Source organism: Mustela lutreola, chromosome 11, assembly GCF_030435805.1.
Source record: "Mustela lutreola isolate mMusLut2 chromosome 11, mMusLut2.pri, whole genome shotgun sequence".
Taxonomy (NCBI): domain Eukaryota; kingdom Metazoa; phylum Chordata; class Mammalia; order Carnivora; family Mustelidae; genus Mustela; species Mustela lutreola.
In genome coordinates this window covers 68,043,890-68,065,611 of record NC_081300.1, presented here as the reverse complement: position 1 = coordinate 68,065,611, position 21,722 = coordinate 68,043,890, and the positions used below count along the sequence as shown (strand labels likewise).

The 21,722-nt window shown below is 42.8% G+C and overlaps 1 protein-coding gene across 1 annotated transcript in view; it reads left to right on the top strand.

The window, feature by feature from the left end:
* The first annotated feature begins 7,159 nt into the window (after window positions 1–7,159).
* SLC5A1 (solute carrier family 5 member 1) overlaps window positions 7,160–21,722 on the top strand; it is an 82,524-nt gene continuing 67,961 nt past the window's right edge. The window contains exons 1-2 of the mRNA XM_059140096.1: window positions 7,160–7,500; window positions 14,111–14,182. Coding sequence (XP_058996079.1) covers window positions 7,366–7,500; window positions 14,111–14,182 — 207 coding nt within the window. The 5' untranslated portion in view covers window positions 7,160–7,365. The remainder of the gene's footprint in view (window positions 7,501–14,110; window positions 14,183–21,722) is intronic.

Below are 21,722 nucleotides of genomic sequence, written 5' to 3'. Positions count from 1 at the left end.
AATCAGTTTTGGACTTCTGACTTCCAGAACCCCAAAGGATACATTTCTATTGTTTTGAGCTGCCACTTTGTGGTAATTTTTTAAAAATTTTTTATTTTTTATAAACATATATTTTTATCCCCAGGGGTACAGGTCTGTGAATCACCAGGCTTACACACTTCACAGCACTCACCAAAGCACATACCCTCCCCAATGTCCATAATCCCACCCCCTTCTCCCAAAACCCCTCCCCCCAGCAACCCTCAATTTGTTTTGTGAGATTAAGAGTCACTTATGGTTTGTCTCCCTCCCAATCCCATCTTGTTTCATTGATTCTTCTCCTACCCACTTAAGCCCCCATGTTGCACCACCACTTCCTCATATCAGGGAGATCATATGATAGTTGTCTTTCTCTGCTTGACTTATTTCACTAAGCATGATACGCTCTAGTTCCATCCATGTTGTCACAAATGGCAAGATTTCATTTCTTTTGATGGCTGCATAGTATTCCATTGTGTATATATACCACATCTTTTTTTTTTTTAATTTTTTTTTTTTTTTTAGACTTTAATTTTTTTTATTTTTTATAAACATATATTTTTATCCCCAGGGGTACAGGTCTGTGAATCACCAGGTTTACACACTTCACAGCACTCACCAAAGCACATACCCTCCCTAATGTCCATAATCCCACCCCCTTCTCCCAAACCCCCTCCCCCCAGCAACCCTCAGTTTGTTTTGTGAGATTAAGAGTCACTTATGGTTTGTCTCCCTCCCAATCCCATCTTGTTTCATTGATTCTTCTCCTACCCACTTAAGCCCCCATGTTGCATCACCACTTCCTCATATCAGGGAGATCATATGATAGTTGTCTTTCTCTGCTTGACTTATTTCGCTAAGCATGATACGCTCTAGTTCCATCCATGTTGTCGCAAATGGCAAGATTTCATGTCTTTTGATGGCTGCATAGTATTCCATTGTGTATATATACCACATCTTCTTGATCCATTCATCTGTTGATGGACATCTAGGTTCTTTCCATAGTTTGGCTATTGTGGACATTGCTGCTATAAACATTCGGGTGCACGTGCCCCTTTGGATCACTACGTTTGTATCTTTAGGGTAAATACCCAATAGTGCAATTGCTGGGTCATAGGGCAGTTCTATTTTCAACATTTTGAGGAACCTCCATGCTGTTTTCCAGAGTGGCTGCACCAGCTTGCATTCCCACCAACAGTGTAGGAGGGTTCCCCTTTCTCTGCATCCTCGCCAGCATCTGTCATTTCCTGACTTGTTTATTTTAGCCATTCTAGCTGGTGTGAGGTGATATCTCAATGTGGTTTTTTTTTTTTTTTTTTTTTTTTTTTAGTTTTTTTAATTTTTAATTTTTTATAAACATATATTTTTATCCCCAGGGGTACAGGTCTGTGAATCACCAGGTTTACACACTTCACAGCACTCACCAAATCACATACCCTCCCCAATGTCCATAATCCCACCCCCTTCTCTCAAACCCCCTCCCCCCGGCAACCCTCAGTTTGTTTCGTGAGATTAAGAGTCACTTATGGTTTGTCTCCCTCCCAATCCCATCTTGTTTCATTTATTCTTCTTCTACCCACTTAAGCCTCCATGTTGCATCACCACTTCCTCATATCAGGGAGATCATATGATAGTTGTCTTTCTCTGCTTGACTTATTTCGCTAAGCATGATACGCTCTAGTTCCATCCATGTTGTTGCAAATGGCAAGATTTCATTTCTTTTGATGGCTGCATAGTATTCCATTGTGTATATATACCACATCTTCTTGATCCATTCATCTGTTGATGGACATCTAGGTTCTTTCCATAGTTTGGCTATTGTGGACATTGCTCCTATAAACATTCGGGTGCATGTGTCCCTTTGGATCACTACATTTGTATCTTTAGGGTAAATACCCAATAGTGCAATTGCTGGGTCATAGGGCAGTTCTATTTTCAACATTTTGAGGAACCTCCATGCTGTTTTCCAGAGTGGCTGCACCAGCTTGCATTCCCACCAACAGTGTAGGAGGGTTCCCCTTTCTCCGCATCCTCGCCAGCATCTGTCATTTCCTGACTTGTTGATTTTAGCCATTCTGACTGGTGTGAGGTGATATCTCATTGTGGTTTTGATTTGTATTTCCCTGATGCCGAGTGATATGGAGCACTTTTTCATGTGTCTGTTCGCCATCTGGATGTCTTCTTTGCAGAAATGTCTGTTCATGTCTTCTGCCCATTTCTTGATTGGATTATTTGTTCTTTGGGTGTTGAGTTTGCTAAGTTCTTTATAGATTCTGGACACTAGTCCTTTATCTGATATGTCGTTTGCAAATATCTTCTCCCATTCTGTCAGTTGTCTTTTGATTTTGTTAACTGTTTCCTTTGCTGTGCAAAAGCTTTTGATCTTGATGAAATCCCAATAGTTCATTTTTTCCTTGCTTCCCTTGCCTTTTGCGTTGTTCCTAGGAAGATGTTGCTGCGGCAGAGGTCGAAGAGGTTGCTGCCTGTGTTCTCCTCAAGGATTTTGATGGATTCCTTTCGCACATTGAGGTCCTTCATCCATTTGAGTCTATTTTTGTGTGTGGTGTAAGGAAATGGTCCAATTTCATTTTTCTGCATGTGGCTGTCCAATTTTCCCAGCACCATTTATTGAAGAGGCTGTCTTTTTTCCATTGGACATTCTTTCCTGCTTTGTCGAAAATTAGTTGACTGTAGAATTGAGGGTCTATTTCTGGGCTCTCTATTCTGTTCCATTGATCTATGTGTCTGTTTTTGTGCCAGTACCATGCTGTCTTGATGATGACAGCTTTGTAATAGAGCTTGAAGTCCGGAATTGTGATGCCACCAACGTTGGGTTTCTTTTTCAATTGTGGTAAATTTTTAACAGCAGCCACAGGAAGATAAATCACTGATCAAACAGTCTGCTTCCCACAACTGAGCTTGCAACAAGGAAAAGGAAAAAGAGAAAATCATAGCAGCCCTCTCAGTCCCTCATCTTTGCCTTTTTGTTGTCAATGAGGCCTCTTTGCACCTTCCTCTCATTTGGACCTCATACATACAGAAAATAGTCTTTGTCTATGACATTTTACAGATGTTCAAATGGAAGATCATAGGTGTCAAATGAGCTATCCATGGTCTGCTGCTGGTTGATGACTGAGCTAAGATTCAAACCAGCCATGTGGTTTCCCCTCTTCAGATAACTTCCCAAACTCTTAGCCTCTGTACATAGACCGTTCATTTCACAGTGTGGCAAGAATTCAGAGGCTGGCCATCACACCATGGGATTTCTTGCCATGGAGAACAGTTTGGTCAGTGAGAGGTGGACACTGAACATTTGAGGCCTGCTGGGGAAGAGCTCCTGGGCTGACAAAAGTAGGTAGGGACCCCTGTGGGACCTGGACAGATGAGTAGTGTGGAAGTGAGGCCAAGAAGAGGAAAGAGAATTTCCACTCAGTGATGAGTCACTATGCTTCAAATCTGGTTTCCTCCCTTGCCATCTGTAGATGTTACCTTAGTGACCTCAGAGTCATTTGAATAATCTTCTTTCAACAGTCAGGTTTAATTTTTAATCTGTGAGCACCTGGTTTTTCAGGCTTAGGACTCCAATCTGACTCAAGTTTGTGAACCTGTATGGACTCAGATGAGGTCAGCATCTTGCTTTTAAGTCTATCTTTCCTCATCACCCTCATCTTTCCCACAGCCTGTCTGTTTGGCCAGCTTTTTTCTTTCTCTTGGTATTCTGGTAGTAATGTCCCTTTTTGTGACCAGATCCTGATTTGGGTTGGTACCAGTGAGGGGAGGAGAGAGGCCAAAATGATCTTTACTAATTAGCAGTGGTCCAGCAGCTCTGGCCAGCTTTAGGGGGCATGTAGTACATCATATTGTGTCCCCCTGGAAGCATCTGCATAGGAGAAATAATTCTTTTCTTTAAAAATGAGGCTGTACAGCATGGTTTCTAAAAAGGTGTACAATGTGGTGATTTAATATATGCACAATACATGCATCCAGCAGCTCACATAGTTACCATTTTGTGTGCTTGTGTGTGTGCATGTGTGTTCATGGTGAGAACACTTAAAATCTCCCTTAGCAACTTTCAAGTATACAATATAGTATCGTTTACTATAGTCATCATACTGTACATTAGATCCCAGAACTTATTCATCTTACAACTGTAAGTTTGTAACCTTTGCCCAACTTCTCCCCATTTTTCCCACCCTCTAGCCCCTGGTAACGTAACCATCATTCTTTGGTTCTATGAGTTTGACTTTTTTTAGATTGCACATACCTGTCTAGCTCATTTTATTTAGCATAATGTCCTCCAGGTTTATCCGTAGTGATGTAAAGGGCGTCATTTCCTTTTTTTTTTTTTTTTTTTAAGATTTCATTTATTTATTTGACAGATGGAGATCACAAGTAGGCAGAGAAACAGGCAGAGAGAGAAAGGAGGAAGCAGGCTCCCCGCTGAGCAGAAAGCCCGATGAGGGGCTTTATCCCAGGACCCTGGAATCATGACCTGAGCCGAAGGTAGAGGTTTAACCCACTGAGCAACCAGGCGCCCCGATTTCCTTATTTTTTTAACTGAATAATATTCCACCACACACACACATACACGTATGTGATACATACACATATCACATTTCCTTTATCCATTCATCTGTTGATGGACACTTGAAGTTGTTTCCAATTTGGCTATCGTGAATAATACTTCAATGAACATGAGAGTGCTGATATCTCTTTGAGATACTGATTTCATTTCCTTTGGATATATACCCAGAAGTGGGATTCCTGGGTCACATGGTAATTCTATTTTTAATTTTTTTGCAGAATCTCGGTGCTGTTTCCTTTCTTTTTTCTTTTTTTCTTTGTGCTCTTTTCTTGAGTTAAATTGTCCTTTTAGAGGAGATCAGTGAGGAACAGAAACTGCAGAGGGACATCAGGCATTCTGGAGATCTCTTGCCCCTGTCCTCCCCACCCACGAAATGGGGAGGTTACTTGCTGGTTACATGCTTATTTATTTATTTATTTATTTGGAGGGAGAGGGAGGGACAGAGGGAGTGGGAGACAGGGAATCTTATGCAAGCTCCAGGGCCAGTGTGGAGCCTGACATGGGGCTCAATCACATAGCGCAGAGATCATAACCTGAGCCAAAACCAAGATTGGTGTGCTTAACCAACTGAGCCACTAGGTGCCCCTATTTATTTTTTATTTTTACCCCCAGCTTGTCCTCTCCTGGTATCCCTCCTTCCCACCTTACCTGGCTCACTCCTCTTGCATGAACAGAAACTTCCAGGCCTTCTCCCAACTCCACCTCATTCCCAGGTCAAAATCCTTGCTACACATTTGGAACATATGTCTCTTTCAAAGCACATACCACAATACTAAGTTTATAGGTATTTGTCTCATTTTTGATGATGGTCTATCTCCCCCACCAGACTAGAAGACTTGTGAGGGTGAAAACCCTATGAATTTTGTGCACAGTTGTATCCCCAGCATTGGCACACATGACCTGGTAACACAGAAGGTATTTTTCTGTTGCAAGGATGAATGAATGAAGGAATGAAGTGAATTCCGTTTTCTGGTCTCTTCCAAGGTGCCCTTTCTTTCCTTCTTTGGCCATGTTGTCCTGTCTGAAAAAGATTAGATGATAGCTCTCTCTCTCCTTTGAAGTCTTTTAGTACTTCAGGTCCTTCCTCCTGCTCACTTTTCAGATTTGCTCATTGCCAGACTTCATTTTTGGAATTTAGCACAGGCTGGCTGCCTGCAGCTGGGCGTTCAGGGCTGGACTTTTGCTGTGGATGAGCTCACTTCCAGACCAGACCAGATGTTCCCTGAGGGCAAGGGCTTTGCTTGGTCAGAGCCAGGTGAAAATGCTCTGCCAAATTTGGGAACAGATGCACGTGGATGAAAGGCAAGTTGCTCTAAGCTGCGGCTGATGGCTAAGCTCAGAGTTTTGGAAGGCATCCATGTTGAAGAGTCTCTGCTTCCAGGTTCTCCAGAAGAGGAATTCCTTATCCTGTGGCCAAGCATTATGATGGGTCCTGGCCAATGGGTGGGGGGAAATGGGGAAGACCTACACGGACGCTGCATAAATAATGATTCTCTGACTGCAACCTCAATAGGAAGAACAAGTACTGATGGGGGGGAAGGGGACTGGACCTCAGATTCAGTGAGGTACAAAGGAATGAGTTGCTGGTGTTTGGGCATTGGATGATTGTCTAGTGGTGGGAAGGGAGGGCTTGAGGCAGAACAGAGTCCTAGCAGGGCTTATGTGGTTACATATCACACCAGCATGGTTCCCCTCTCTAAAGTGACTGCTCTATGACCTCCAGCGCCAGCTCCTGAGAGCATCTCCAACCCTTCTCTGAAATAGGCCTGCCATGGCCTAGACCATCGCTGTCCAGCTGTCCATGTCCTAGACCAGCGCTGTCACTGGCTTACTTACCTTGGGTGAGTCATGCCTCCTCTCTCAGCCATCTCTGTGTTGAGCCCTGACTTTCAGCTTAGACATGTGTCTCCAGATGGGCAGGTTGAGTTCCCCAAAAGGGTCAGCGTTTGATGAGCTCCATGGAAAGGATTCTCTAGTATCTTCCCTCAAACCTGGCTCATAAGGGCCCCAAATCACATTGCTGGGGGAGGCAAAGGGCAAGGAAATAGCTCCCAGCAGGATCTTCTTTCTTTATCCTTACCAGGAGTGGGGGCGGGGTGGATAACATTGCCTCTGGGGGCTGCAGGGGAGTCAGAAAGGTGGGTAGGGAGGTGGCTGTCCCTGTGGTCAAGAGACTGCAATTGTTCTGAATTTCTTTCCAGCAATATTTGACAACTGATCTTCCCCAGAATTTTCTCCATAGAGACCAATAACTTGGCTGATTCCTAGGAACAGTCTTGCACCCATTTTACACATGAAGAAGCCGGTCTACAGAGGGCTTGGTACTGATCCAGTGGCAGGTGACCTGAAGCCGTTAAGCCCCTGGCCTCAGGCAGCCTGGTTCTTCAATGAAGCCGCACCCTCTCTGCACCCCAGCAGAGCAGGCGAAGCTGCTGAAGCTGCCGGGCCAGGTGCCCGCTGCCGGAGCACAGCGGGCCTTTGTGCTAGGCGGGCACCGCCCCCTGGCCGGCCCCTCCCCACTCACCGAACAGCCCTTACCTGCCCGCCTGCCACCTTTCTGCCAACAGATCCGTCTACTCCTCCTTCAGTGTGGTTTGCGTCCAAGGCTGCTTCCCGACGGCGCGGTGCAGGAGATCCGGGGCAGGGACGTGACTTCGAGGGTGCCTTCTCCCCGCCTAGCAGGGGCTGATCATTAACCCAGAGGCAGTATAAAGAGCAAGGGGCCTGGGCTGGAGGAACGCATCGCCGCCGCCGCCGCCGCCATGGACAGTATCACCTGGAGCTCCATGACCAACGCCACTGCCGCACCCCTCGCGCCCCACGAGCGCATCCGCAATGCGGCCGACATCTCTGTCATCGTCATCTACTTTGTGGTGGTGATGGCTGTCGGGCTGTGGGTATGTGAGGGCCCTGAGACATGGGCTAAGGGGACAAGGGCCACCAGGAGGGACAAGGGCCATCAGGAGGGACAAGGGGGGCACACAGAGGAGCGATGGCACCGGTGAGCTGTGAGGAGGGGATGATGGGCTTAAGGGTCTGTGGAGCGGGTTGAAAATAACTTGGAAGCGTTTGAGAGGGGTTTAAGGGGGCACAGTGTGAGGTGAGGGGGCAGGCAAAGATGAGCAGAAAGAAGAGGGTTGCCCATGGGAGCTGGTGAGGAAGATCCAAGGAGGATACCCCTGGCCTGTGAGCAGAGAAGGAGGTGGGGAGCAAATGGAGAGGCTGGGGGCCAATGTGAGGGACAGCTTGAGGTGCAGGGAAGATATTTTGGCTTGGGAGATAAACCCCAAGGAGTCTAGGACTATTCTGCCTCTTCTTAGTCATACAGTTTTGATTGGAAAATAAACAATTCAGAGCAGGAAGGACACAAATCTCTGCCAACTGCAGGGGCTGTGGCTGTAGGGGTCCTCCTGGGAAAGGCTGACCTGCGGGTGGAGGGGCTGGAATGAGTGAGAGTTGGCAAAGTTGGGTGGAGGAGGAATAGGAGGAAGACCGGAAGGTGGCCTGGTGCTGGGGAGAGGGAAGTGTCTGTGGCTCCCCTTGGGGACTGAGGACACACCAAACCAGAGAAACTTGTTCTTAGCAGCCTTGGAAATTGGAACTTAGAAATTTCACTATGACAGTCTCTGGCACACCCAGCAACTAGAAGATGAGGTGTTTTAAATGTGCACATATTCCAGGGGCGCTTGGGTGGCTCAGGCAGTTGAGCCACCATCTCTTGGTTTTGGCTAAGGTCATGTTTCATGGGTCATGGGATTGAGCCCCTCTTTGGACTCCAGGCTCGGGGCTCTACAATCCAGGAGTCTGCCCGAGAATTCACTCCATCTGCCCCTCCTCCCACTCCTGCATGCACTTGAGCTCTCTCTTAAATAAATTTTATAAAAAGATTTTATTTGTCAGAGAGAGAGAGAGAGAGAGAGAGAGAGAAACTAATGGTGGGGGGACAGGCAGAGGGAGAAGCAGGCTCCCCACTGAGGAGGCAGCCAGATATAGTACTTGATCCCAGGATCCCAGGATCATGACCTGAGCCAAAGACAGACTCTTAACCGACTGAGCCACCCAGGCATCCTTGAATAAATAAATCATAAAAAAATATAAATGAGCACATATTCCAGACACTCTCAGTGGCTTTGGTTGGGGTGTTGGGCCAGGAGGCTGCGAGGGCAGCAGGTAGTTGAACTCTTGATTTAGAGGGGAGGAGGGTGGACATTAGCCCTTCCATGGCCACAGAGTTTTGTTTCATTTTTTTTTTCCTTAGGGATAAAAGGAAGTTGTTTTTTTTTTTGTTGTTGTTTTGTTTTGTTTTGTTTGTTTTCTAAGTAATTATAGAAACCAGATGTGAGTAAAAACCTCTTTTAGTGTTCCAAGGGGTCAGTGTGACTGACTGTTCCCCAATAGTCTCACCTTCCCAGAAGTGTCCAACTAGGAACCAGGATTCTCAAGTTTTTTTTTTTTAATTTTATTTTTTTCAGTGTTTCAAGATTCATTGTTTATGCACCACACCCAGTGCTCCATACAATACATACCCTCCTTAATACCCACCACCACGCTCACCTATCTCAAGTTTACCACTGGCTTTGACATGGTTCTAGCTCTATGACCTTGGGAAACCCACCTCAACCTCAGTTTACTCTGGTGTAAATAGGTACAATTTTACCTATTATTATGATTCCCCAAGGTTGTTTTAAAGCTCTGCAGAGATGAACCTGAAAATTCTCTATGGAGAAGTCTTTTAAATACTATTAATCGGGGCACCTTGGTGGCTCAGTTGGTTGAGTAGCTGCCTTCAGCTTGGGTCATGGTCCCAGGGTTCTGGGATAGAGTCCCACATGGGGAATCCTTGCTCACTGGGGAGTCTGCTTCTCCCTCTTCCCCTGCCCCATTTCTGCTTGTGCTTCCTCTCTCTCTCAAATAAAATCTTAAAAGAATACTATTAATCATTTGCCTTCCATGATATGAAGCAAGCCCTGAATTGTTTTTGTCCTTTTAAGTAAAATGGGCAAAAACGATCAACCGGGTAGTGCATCTTTACAGGAAGCCTCAAGAAAAGGAGGGCAGGAATGCTAATCCCAATTTAGAAGAAGGAAACTGAAGGCCCATGTGGTTGTGGTTTGTCCAACGTTGCAGTACATGGAATTGTTCCTGGAACTCAGGTCTTTTGACTCTTGGTTTTCCACGGTACCAGGGGCTTTGCCACCTTGCCTGCCTTCCTCCTCACCCCTCCCCACCTTATAAGTGCTGTAGTGAAGATGCAAATCCATCATTTGCTAGCTGTGCCATACTGCCTGTTTCCCAGACAATCACTGATAATCTCTCTTTCCCTAACCAATCTTATTTTAGCCTCTGCCAATCCTGTTGATTATGGTGTTTACACTTTTCAAATATCTGTGAATCAGTATCACTTGTCCTGTTAAATGTTACTTAATGAGTCTGCTGATATTTGTCTACATTTAATCTTCCCCATTTGTCAGTGTTTCTGGGCCCCGATCATTTAACGTGCTGGATTTCTTCCAGTTTACATTCCTCTTTTTTTCTACTGTATTATCAAAAGTGCCTTGGTTTAGGGATAGGCACCTTGATTCCTGCATGATCTCTGGGCTGCCCAGAGAGAGCAATCCTGGCCTGTTGTGCTTCCTCATCTTAGAAAAGACACTCACAGCTAAAGTCCCTCTCACCATCCTCATCTCTTCCAACATTATTTTGTTCTGTTTTACCCTCTTCCAGGGCTGCCTCATCCAACTATACAATACGGTATTATAAACTATGGTCACCATGATGTAAATTAGATCTCCAGAATTTATTCACATTATAGTTTTACCTTTCACCTTTTAAAAAATTTTTATTTATTTATTTTTAGAGAGAGGATGAGAGCACAAGCATGAGTTCACGGAGTGGGGAGGGGCAGAAGGAGAGGGAGAGAGAGAATCTTGAGCAGACTCCCCACTGAGTGTGGAGCCTGACTTGGGGCTCCATCTCATCACCCTGAGATTATGACCTGAGCCAAAACCAAGAGTTGGCGGCTTAACTGACAGAGTCACTCAGGTACACTTACCTTTTACCTCTTGATCAAAATCTCTCAGTTTCCTCCACCCCCAGCCCCTGACGATGAGTATGTATTTTAAAATATCACATTGTATCTCTTAAAAACAAATAATTTTTATTTGTCAATATGCATTAATAAAGCTGGAAAAATTGTAATATGGTAACACAGAGTAAAAAAAAAATGTAGGGGCTGTGAATGAGGTATGGAGGAAGTTCTCTAGATGTTTACAGAAGAGAGATTATTTTTGTTTGGGAAGGGGAAGAGGCCATAGGAGAGGAAGAAGTTTCTGTGAAGGAGTGTCAGGTAAAGTTTTATGGGGGAAGGTCACATTTAAGGGACCTTGCAGGATGGCTATGCAGGGTCTGGGCTTGTGGAGAGGAGGGGATGAACATTCTAGAGAAGAGAAGTCCTGCTTTAGAAACACCTCTCCTTGTCTTTTATCCATCCCCAACATCTTTCCTGAATTATCCAGTTCCCCACTCTAGTCTCTACTCTTACATTCTTCCTCTAAGCTCTTTATTTCTGAGACCAGCTTGGAAATGTTGTGTCTGGGCCCCAAATCCACTTTTTGTGTCCCTCTGATACCACGTGGGGCATATCCATATGCTTTGACTTCAGAGTGACTTTCAGAATGGCCTTTCCCTGGCAAACTTCCATAGCCTGAGTCCTTGGGACATGTTTGTTGAGCCCCTAGCTACCCTCTTTGCTCCTTGGGTCTGTTAACCCTTTTGTTATTAGAGAAACCTCTACGGAAACCCTAAGAGTATGTCCTCTGGGAGGGAGGACCCTGCCCGGAATCCAGAAATATCTGAGCATGATCTCGCTGGCACTGCCTGGCACACAGGGGTGCTTACCAATCTATGTTGGTTGTTGAATGTATGAATGACCCTGCTTCTAAAGGACTGAGTCCAGTCCATCTTTGGAGTCTGAGCACTCAGCAACATGCAATCTGTAGTAGACATGTTTGCTGAATAGATGGCGAGTTTCCAGTGTTTGAAATGTCCCATCTGAGGTTAATTCCTTTGGACCAGTGATACTCTTTGGCCTCAGGGGTCATGTGTGAAAATGCAAACACCTTTAAGAAGACTAAGTTATGATCTCCGGCTAGCAGACATTTCTGCAAAGAAGACATCCAGATGGCGAACAGACACATGAAAAAGTGCTCCATATCACTCGGCATCAGGGAAATACAAATCAAAACCACAATGAGATATCACCTCACACCAGTCAGAATGGCTAAAATCAACAAGTCAGGAAATGACAGATGCTGGCGAGGATGCGGAGAAAGGGGAACCCTCCTACACTGTTGGTGGGAATGCAAGCTGGTGCAGCCACTCTGGAAAACAGCATGGAGGTTCCTCAAAATGTTGAAAATAGAACTGCCCTATGACCCAGCAATTGCACTATTGGGTATTTACCCTAAAGATACAAATGTAGTGATCCAAAGGGGCACATGCACCCGAATGTTTATAGCAGCAATGTCCACAATAGCCAAACTATGGAAAGAACCTAGATGTCCATCAACAGATGAATGGATCAAGAAGATGTGGTATATATACACAATGGAATACTATGCAGCCATCAAAAGACATGAAATCTTGCCATTTGCGACAACATGGATGGAACTAGAGCGTATCATGCTTAGCGAAATAAGTCAAGCAGAGAAAGACAACTATCATATGATCTCCCTGATATGAGGAAGTGGTGATACAACATGGAGGCTTAAGTGGGTAGAAGAAGAATAAATGAAACAAGATGGGATTGGGAGGGAGACAAACCATAAGTGACTCTTAATCTCACAAAACAAACTGAGGGTTGCCGGGGGGAGGGGGTTTGGGAGAAGGGGGTGGGATTATGGACATTGGGGAGGGTATGTGATTTGGTGAGTGCTGTGAAGTGTGTAAACCTGGTGATTCACAGACCTGTACCCCTGGGGATAAAAATATATGTTTATAAAAAATAAAAAATTAAAAAAAAATTAAATAAAAAAAATAAAAAAAATAAAAAAAATAAAAAATAAAAAAAAAATAAAAAAAAAATAAAGAAACTACCTAAATGTAATCAATAAAAATACATGAGAAGCAAAAAAAAAAAAAAAAAAAAGAAATAAATTATACAGTTCTAAGTTATATTCAAAAATTCTCAGCATTTATATATACATATTAATTTTCACATTTGCATTTCTAAAGGGGAAAGTCTGCATTTTTAATAAAATAATAATTATTACAGTAAAAAAAAAAAAAGAAGACTAAGTTATTATCAGCCATTAACATTTTCAGGAAGATTAGCAGCTAAGAGAATGCCACAGACATAGATAGTGGGAGGGCTGTACTGGCTAATGGAATTCAAGTAAATAAATTAAAACAAAAAGAAAGAGAGAGGAGGAAGGAGCCCATGGACAGAGGCACTGTCCCAGTTTTGAGCTGGAAGACTGGGCCTGGGCCTGAGCTGCGCCGGGAATAAGCTGATGGTTGAGAAGGAACATTCCAAGGGTGCTGGTGGTCATTTGTTGAAGATGCATGTCATTCTTCTCCTCATAAACCTTCAGTGGCTTCCACACTGCCTATGGAATAAAGGCTATATTTTTCAGCCTGGCATTTGAGGGTCTGTGATCTGCTCTCACTTCTCACCCTTCTCCTCATTCATATGCCTCGGCCAGGTTCACCAGGTAATACTGTTTACTCTTCCCTTCCTCCCCACACTGCTGCTGTTGTGTCTCTGGGTTATTGCTCATGCTGTTCCCACCGTCTAAAATGTTCTTTCCTTCTTTTCTCTAATAAATCCCATTCTATCTTCAAGACTTGTTGAAGTGCTGTTCCTTCTGTGAAGGTTTCCTGACACCGCAATCAGAAGGAATCCCCTCCTTCCTCTGCATTTATAATAATCATCATTCTACAGTACTCACAATATGTTGTAAAGTAATGTTTCCAGCAAGCTCCTACCGACATCATGGAGAGGAAAGTTTTGATTGAGTTTGAATGTTCCATCTTTAGTGTATTTAGTACGAGCACCAAGCATTCCTATAGCATTTTTCTTTTTCTTTTGATAACTTATAGATATATAGTTCACATACTGTATAGTGCTTTTAAAAGGAATGATATTTCATTGGGCACCTTGGGTATGCTTGTAAAAAAATGCACAAAAAGTTCCATTTCCCTTTTTTTAACAAATAGGTCCGGGTAGGGTGATTTGCTTGGAGCTGTACTGTGAACTCATTTCAGAGCTAGCACAAGGGCAAACTGTTTAAACCTTTTGAGCTCCAGTCTTCTTGTCTGTCAAATCTAGATCCCTGCTTCCTTCTAAGTATAGAAGAGCTCCAAGGGAGTAAGGAATGTGGAAGTATTTCAGCACATGAAGTGGATAAAAGAAAGTGCAAGTATATGTGGATGGAGAGGTGGGTCATTTTGGCTGGCAAAGCCACTCTGTTCTAGTTTACTATTAAATTTTTGACCTTTCCTCCTCAGGCTATGTTTTCCACTAATCGTGGGACTGTTGGAGGCTTCTTCCTGGCAGGACGAAGTATGGTGTGGTGGCCGGTAAGTTTTCTCTGACAAACCACCTGCTTAACTATAATATTCTTCATAGGAGGCCCTTTTCTTCTTGGTTTTGGGAGGCACTGATTCTTCCTTCCTGCCTTAAGTCTCTGAAAATAGGTCTTCTGATCACCAGGTCTCCTGGGTACCCTTAATCTCTTATGGTAAGGGTAAATAAATAATGCTTGGAATCTTTCACGGTTTACATAGAGGAAGAGACTGCACAAGGTGGACAGTGTGGAGAAGCAAAAAGAGCACACAGACTGAGATGATCTTGGGTACATTTGAGCTTCCATTTTTGTATGTATAAAAACAGGATGGTAATAGTTGCCTTCTAGGAGTGTTATGAGAAATGGATAATTTTTTGTGGGGTGGAAACTCAATAAATAGCTCTTTCACTACAGTAACCTTTTTGTTACTTTATGTCTCATGATAGAGACACTTTATTTGTCCCAAGTTGGGAGCCTAATGCAATGCCTGATACACAAGGGAACCTCAAGAAGCACTCATAGAACAGATAGAGGAGGAGACCCCTACTGTTCTTACAGTTTTCTTCATCTCTTTGGGGATTTTGTGTTTTGTATATTTGAGAGGTATTTTTCTTGTACATGGGCAGAACTATCTCAGTCAAAGGACATGTACATGCATGGAAGAGAAACTGGGAAGCCCCTTCCATCCTATCAGCACAGAGCTCTGGCTAGCTTATCAGTTCAGTCCAATGACTATCTCAACTCAGAGTTCTCTCCAAAATGACTGGTTGACCAGATTGGCCAAGTTGTCCAGTTCCTTGGACATAAGATACAAGCAAGACTAGCTGGTGAAAGAGGTGGGTAATGAAGCATAGAAACAATTAGAAGAAAGTGAGTGTGAGTTGGCTGGAGGAAGAGAAGAAATTTAAAATTGTCACAGTCATATGCAGAGCATGAGAAGAGTTGCAAGGAAATCACACCACACCCTGCAGTTGGCCTTTGATCAGCTGTTTTGGGATGGACTTTAATAACTGAAATCTTCACAGTTGCTTGGATTATCCCTGAAGTCATTTCTGTCTTATCCCTAAGGTGGCCAAGAATACTGGGCAGATGCTGATTTATATCATGGGTCCCTCATGGTGCTCTCTCCTGATATATTTTATCTTCTCAAGCTTTGTACTTTGGTGCTTTCCTAAAAGTTGGTGTTGAATAGGCAGCTCTGATCACAAAGTTCAAGACAAGTCTAGGGTAGTCCCTCTAGAACTGCGCTGTCCAGTATAGTAGCCACTAATCTCATGGGCTACTTAAGTTGAAATTAAAATTAAATAAAATTAAAAATTTCTTTACTCAGTCCTACTTGCCATATTCCAAGTGCTTAATAGCTACATGTTTAAACCTGGTGATTCACAGACCTGTACCTCTGGGGCTAATAGTACATTATATGTTAATAAAAAAATAAAAAATTAAAAAAATCTTAAGTTTAATAGAGAAAAAAATAGCTACATGGGGGTAGTGTCTGCCATATTAGACAGTACAGATCTAGAATGTTTCTATCATCATAGAAATTTCTATTGGACAGGGTGTTGTACAGATTTCAGGGCCAAGGCTGGATGAAATCTTAGTGGACTTGAGATTTGCTGAATTACAGAGCCGGATAGGAAGTTCATTTTTAGTTATTTCGAAAGCAGTGCACCCCCACTCCTTCTAATGCGTCAGTAAACCTGCCAAGTACTCAGCTGCCCTCAGTTTGATCCAGAATTGCTTAATCTCCCCTCCCTACACTGTGACAAGAAACTCTCATATCTCTTTATATAAAATTTCTAGGGCTGATTTATTGAGGGTAAGACATCAACTTCTAATCTCTGGGTCGTGGAGAAGCCAATGAGAGTGTATGTGTGGGGCTAAGAATGGGACAGAACCATCCTTAGGAAATTTGCATTTTGGGCTTGGTCTGGCAACACATCACATCTTAACTAGCAATGATGTTTTTCTTCCTGATAGCACCTGGGAGTGCGTCTGGGCTCAGATTTGGTTGGTGAGAGGAATTAGTTCTTCCCAAAGCATGTAGGGTCAATGATTCATGTGGGCTTTCCCGTAGGTGTTGCTTTCATTGTTAGATTATGTTTCATTGTTAGATTATTCTAACTAACAGAGAAACATGGCATCATTATTCTTTTGTACAGAAGTCACTACTTCCTTGATGGGGCTGAAATTCAACTTCTTCTTCCAATAATGGTTTCCATCTAAGGCTTTGTGAGATTGCATAAGTGGTTTGCAAACTTGTCCATGTATCAGAATTATCTGGGTGTGCTTACCAAAGGTACAGATTTCTAGGCCTTACTCCAGACCTATTAAAAAAAAAAAAAAAAAAAAAAAAAAAAAACCAAAACCAAAAACCAACCAAGCAAGCAAAAAAACTTTGGAAGAGAGGCCTAAGAATTTGCATTTTAAAAAAGCGTCCAGATGCTTTTTATTATCAGGCAGGTTTGATAATTACTGGTTTGGGTAGACTCTTATCTATCTGGTCAGATATACTGAAAACATCATCTGCTAGGGATGCTGGAGAGAGGAATTTTGAATGGAGGATCAATGACTTCTAAGTCCTTCTCAATTTTGAGAATGATTTAATTCTAAAAAATTCTATAGAGAACATGTATAGGCTTTGAAGTCATCATATCTGATCTGCCACATTTATTAATTGTATGCTTTGGCTAAGTCACTGATCTTCCCTGAGCTTCAGTTTCTACCTCTAAAAAGTAGGAGAATAGTGCCTACCAAATTTGGAGTGTTTTTGTCAGGATTAAATGAGATAATCCATGTACTCCATTCCGCACTTGGCAAGTACTCAGTAAATGAGACTATTAAGAAATGGAAGGAAGGTTAGGAGCATTAGGGCAGCCTTCCCGTTGGCATTTGTTTGGGGGCATAGCACTTAGTAATGCCCAATAAATGAAAACTATCATTTATGTGAAGCTAGAGCTGTTGCTTCACTTAAATTTAGCTTTCAGATTGACCATGTCAATAAATGAGCATGATTTCTATTTATCTTTATTTATACTACTATAATCATCAATCCCAGCTACACACTGACCTCATTTTGACATCTTTGAGATTGGCTTGTGTGTTATAATCCATCAGTGGCATGCCATAGCTTAAGTGGCAATGCTTTTTCTTTCTTGGTGCTACATGGTATGTCTTATAGTAGTTGGTGTCTTAGATTCAATTAAGTATGGTTATATTCTAAAACAGTGTGTTTGCAAATATGTTCACTGCAGAAATATCTCAAAGGCTGCCCTCTTCCTCTTTCCCAGCTAACTGACTTTTATTTATTTTATATAAGGTGAATCTGCAAAGATTTTGTTTGAGAACAAGGTTCTACTAATTTATAAAATTTAAAAACTGTTAATTTATAAGGAAAATAAGCATGATAATTTTTATTCTAAAATTTTAAATGGTTTTAAATTATATTGCAATACATGCTTGAAAGGAGGAGTTAAAAGAGAAGATGTGAATCTAAGGACTTTCCCTCTAAAATTGAAAAAGAATTGATACTATATTAAACCTATACATCTATATTTCTCTTCATGTTAAAATACAAAGTCAATTGGGGCGCCTGGGTGGCTCAGAGGGTTAAGCCGCTGCCTTCGGCTCAGGTCAGGATCTCAGGGTCCTGGGATCGAGTCCTGCATCGGGCTCTCTGCTCGGCAGGGAGCCTGCTTCCCTCTCTCTCTCTCTCCCTGCGTGCCTATCCATCTACTTGTGATTTCTCTCTGTCAAATAAATAAATAAAATCTTAAAAAAAAAATACAAAGTCAATTCAGTCCTGTCAGGCTTGGAAGTTAATACTTGTAATATAAATTCCCAAAAGTGCAAGCCTAAGGAGAACATTACAGAGATAACAGGCTTCCCAGGAGCTCACATCTCTGTCAGTAACCTACTGGGACACTTTGTCCCCTCCATCTGCCTTTAGTCATGTTGTTTTGTGATGTAGTAGGAGTGAACAACCAGAGAAGTTTTGGGTAAATAGTTCTTAGGTGATTTGAGGAAGGGAGGACCTGGGATTAATACACCAGAGGCCAGGAGGACTTCGGTACTCACCCACAAAAAAAGTAGGAGGAAATTGTACCTTGCAAAGTCTGAAAAGAGATTGAAGAAAGAGGTCCACTGGGGACATTCTTAGGAGCTTAGGAGGCTGAAGGAGAAGTTATGACCTGTAACCAGTGAATATTTAGGAGCTCTGGAAAAAGACCCTATTCCTAAAAAGTTAATAAGCCTGAGAGAGAGAAATCATTTGTGCCTTGCCTTAAGAAAAGAAGAGCCATCCATTCCCCAATGTTTATAGCAGCAATGGCCACGGTCGCCAAACTGTGGAAAGAACAAAGATGCCCTTGAACAGAGGAATGGATAAGGAAGATGTGTCCATATACACTATGGAGTATTATGCCTCCATCAGAAAGGATGAATACCCAACTTTTGTAGCAACATGGATGGGCATGGAAGAGATTATGCTGAGTGAAATAAGTCAAGCAGAGAGAGTCAATTATCATATGGTTTCACTTATTTGTGGAGCATAACAAATAACATGGAGGACATGGGGAGATGGAGAGGAGAAAGGAGTTGAGGGAAATTGGAAGGGGAGGTGAACCATGAGAGACTGTGGACTCTGAAAAACAATCTGAAGGTTTTGAAGGGGTGGGGGTTGGGAGGTTGGGGTACCAGGTGGTGGGTATTATAGAGGGCACGGATTGCATGGAGCACTGGGTGCAGTGCAAAAACATGAATTCTGTTACGCTGAAAAGAAAAAAAAAAGAATAGAAGTGAGGGACAATTGAAGAGGAAGAGCAAGCACTCCAAGGCTGGGTTACAAGAGGAGATAGCTTACACAGTGGGCCAGGCAGGGAGGCCTCCAGAAACCCGAGTCACACTTGAGCAAGCCAAGCCAACTGAGTAATATGAAACCATGAAGCTATACATTTTGTAACTTTAGGTTGGTTGATGGCTCAGGATTCCCTTCTGTGGTTGGCAGCTTTTAACAAACAGTTGCCTGTATGCTATGTTGTAATGATTATTTGGGGATGTGGGAAATGGGGAAGCAGGAATGTGAGCATTGAAGGGGAAATTCCCTACTCCTTGTCTAGTGGTAGCAGAAATTAATCAGAGAGGCTGGGCCTCAGATACACCGCCCAGTGGAGAATTCTTATTTTGGAGGAGGATTTGATTATACTTACCTGAGTCAGCTCCAAGGGAGAAGTGGGTTATAATGGGGTTGATTAAACCCTTTGACAACCTCCTTCAAGGCAGAAATAAGCACTTCAGAAGGAGTGGGAACCTCACAAAGAAACCAAAGGACTTGGCTTGTCCCAGCTTTGTGACATCGGGCCAGTCATTAACTTCTCTGAGTCTCAGAGTTTCCACTGTAATGGAGGACAGTCAGATTGAGGATCTCAAAGTCTCCTCCAGTACTAAAAGTTTACTAGTCCACACCACAGGGAAGGAACCAAGAATGAGTGTGGGCATGTTAGCCAGTCTATTGCCAAAGAGGATCTGGAAAATTGAATGGCTGTGGATCTCTCAATAGCCACAGTTCCTTTCCTTCTTTTATTATTAGAGAATCATCAGAGAGGAGTATACCGCAGTGATGTAGGGTGAGGGTTGAAAAACATTCTCTGTAATGCGCCAGATAATAAATATTTTGGCTTTGTAGGCTATATGGTCTCTGTCACAACTATTCAACTCTGCTATTGTAGCATGAAATTAGCCATGGACAATACATAAATGGATGGCCATTACTATATTCTAAAAAAACTTTATTTGCAAAAAGAGGCAGAGGGCCAGGTTTGGTCTATAAGCCCTAATTTGTCGACCCCTTTTTCGGGCCTAGGATCTGGAGTCAGGCTGCTAGAGTTCAAGCCTAGCTTCTGCCCCTTAATTGTTGTGTGACCTTGCTTGAGTTACTAAGCATCTCTGTGTCTTACATTTGCTATCTCTACAGTGACAATAATGGTACTTACTTAAGATTGTTGCTGAAAACTTTTTAAGACTATCATCGTATCCCTTATCTGAGTGATCCAGCAAGAATGAAGATTAACCCCACGGGTTGCCCAAGTTCATACAAGATAATTACAGAGCTAGGACTCTTTCTCTTTTTCTTTCTCTTTCTCTTTTTCAGCTCCTTTCTTCCTATTCTTTGGGTTGGAAATTTGTTAGATCAATAGGTATAGTCTAAAGGTTTATCTGAAAACCAAGAAATTCTTTTCTTTAGGATTGAGTAGAGACCATGATGAACATTTTCCCTCAGGAGAGAAGACAGATTCCCCCTACCTCCATTTTATTTATTTTATTTTTCAGTGTTCCAGGATTCATTGTTTATGCACCATACCCAGTGCTCCATGCAATACGTGCCCTCCATAATACCCACCACCAGACCCACCCAATCCCCCCATCCCCCTCCCCTCCAAAACCCTCAGTTTGTTTTTCAGAGTCCACAGTCTCTCATGTTTTGTCTCTCCCTCCAATTCCCCCCAACTCACTTGTCCGCTCCATCTCCCAATGTCCTCTGGGTTATACCTTATGCTCCACAAGTAAGTGAAACCATATGATAATTGACTCTCTCTGCTTGACTTATTTCAACCAGCATAATCTCTTCCAGTCCCATCCATGTTGAAACAAAAGTTGGGTATTTATCCTTTCTGAGGGAGGCATAATACTCCTTAGTATATATGGACCACATCTTCCTTATCCATTCATCCATTGAAGGGCATCTTGGTTCTTTCCACAAGTTTGGCAACTGTGGCTATTGCTGCTATGAACATTGGGGTACAGATGGCCCTTCTTTTCACTATATCAGTATCTTTGGGGTAAATACCCAGTAGCACACTTGCAAGATCATAGGGAAGCTCTATTTTTAATTTCTTAAGGAATCTCCACACTGTTTTCCAAAGTGGCTGCACCAACTTGCATTCCCACCAACAGTGTAAGAGGGTTCCCCTTTCTCCACATCCTCTCCACATTGTTTACTGAGAAGACAGCTTTTTATACTCACTAAACTTTCTTGAGTAAAATATATCTGATTTGATATTTAAGTCTTTAAATCCTAATGATCAAATATCTATTAAGATGCTACTGGAGTGGGTCTTGAAAGAGTCCAGCAGGCCTAAGACCTAGGTGGTAACTCATAAATGAGAGAAAGAGCATGAACTATGTGAATGGATACAGAAGAGGCCGAGAGCTCACTAAGGGAACAAAGTTCAGGAAGATGTGAGACCCAGGACAGACAAGCACTTGACCTTCATAAGATTTAATAGAAGTGACCACTAGGTCCAGTTGACCCTTTCTTCCTGCTCTGATTGTTTTCTACTTGCATGTAGCTCTGTGTGCTTTTGTTTATCCCAGGGCTGAGGCTATGTTTTTCTTAATCTTTTTTTTCTTCTTCTAATACCTAGTCTAGGACCCTGCATCTAGTGGGCATTTGAGAAATATGTGCTGAATTAAAGAAATAGGAGGGAGGAGAAGGACATGTCCTTAGACACTCTTTTTTTTTTTTTTTTTTAAAGATTTTATTTATTTATTTATTT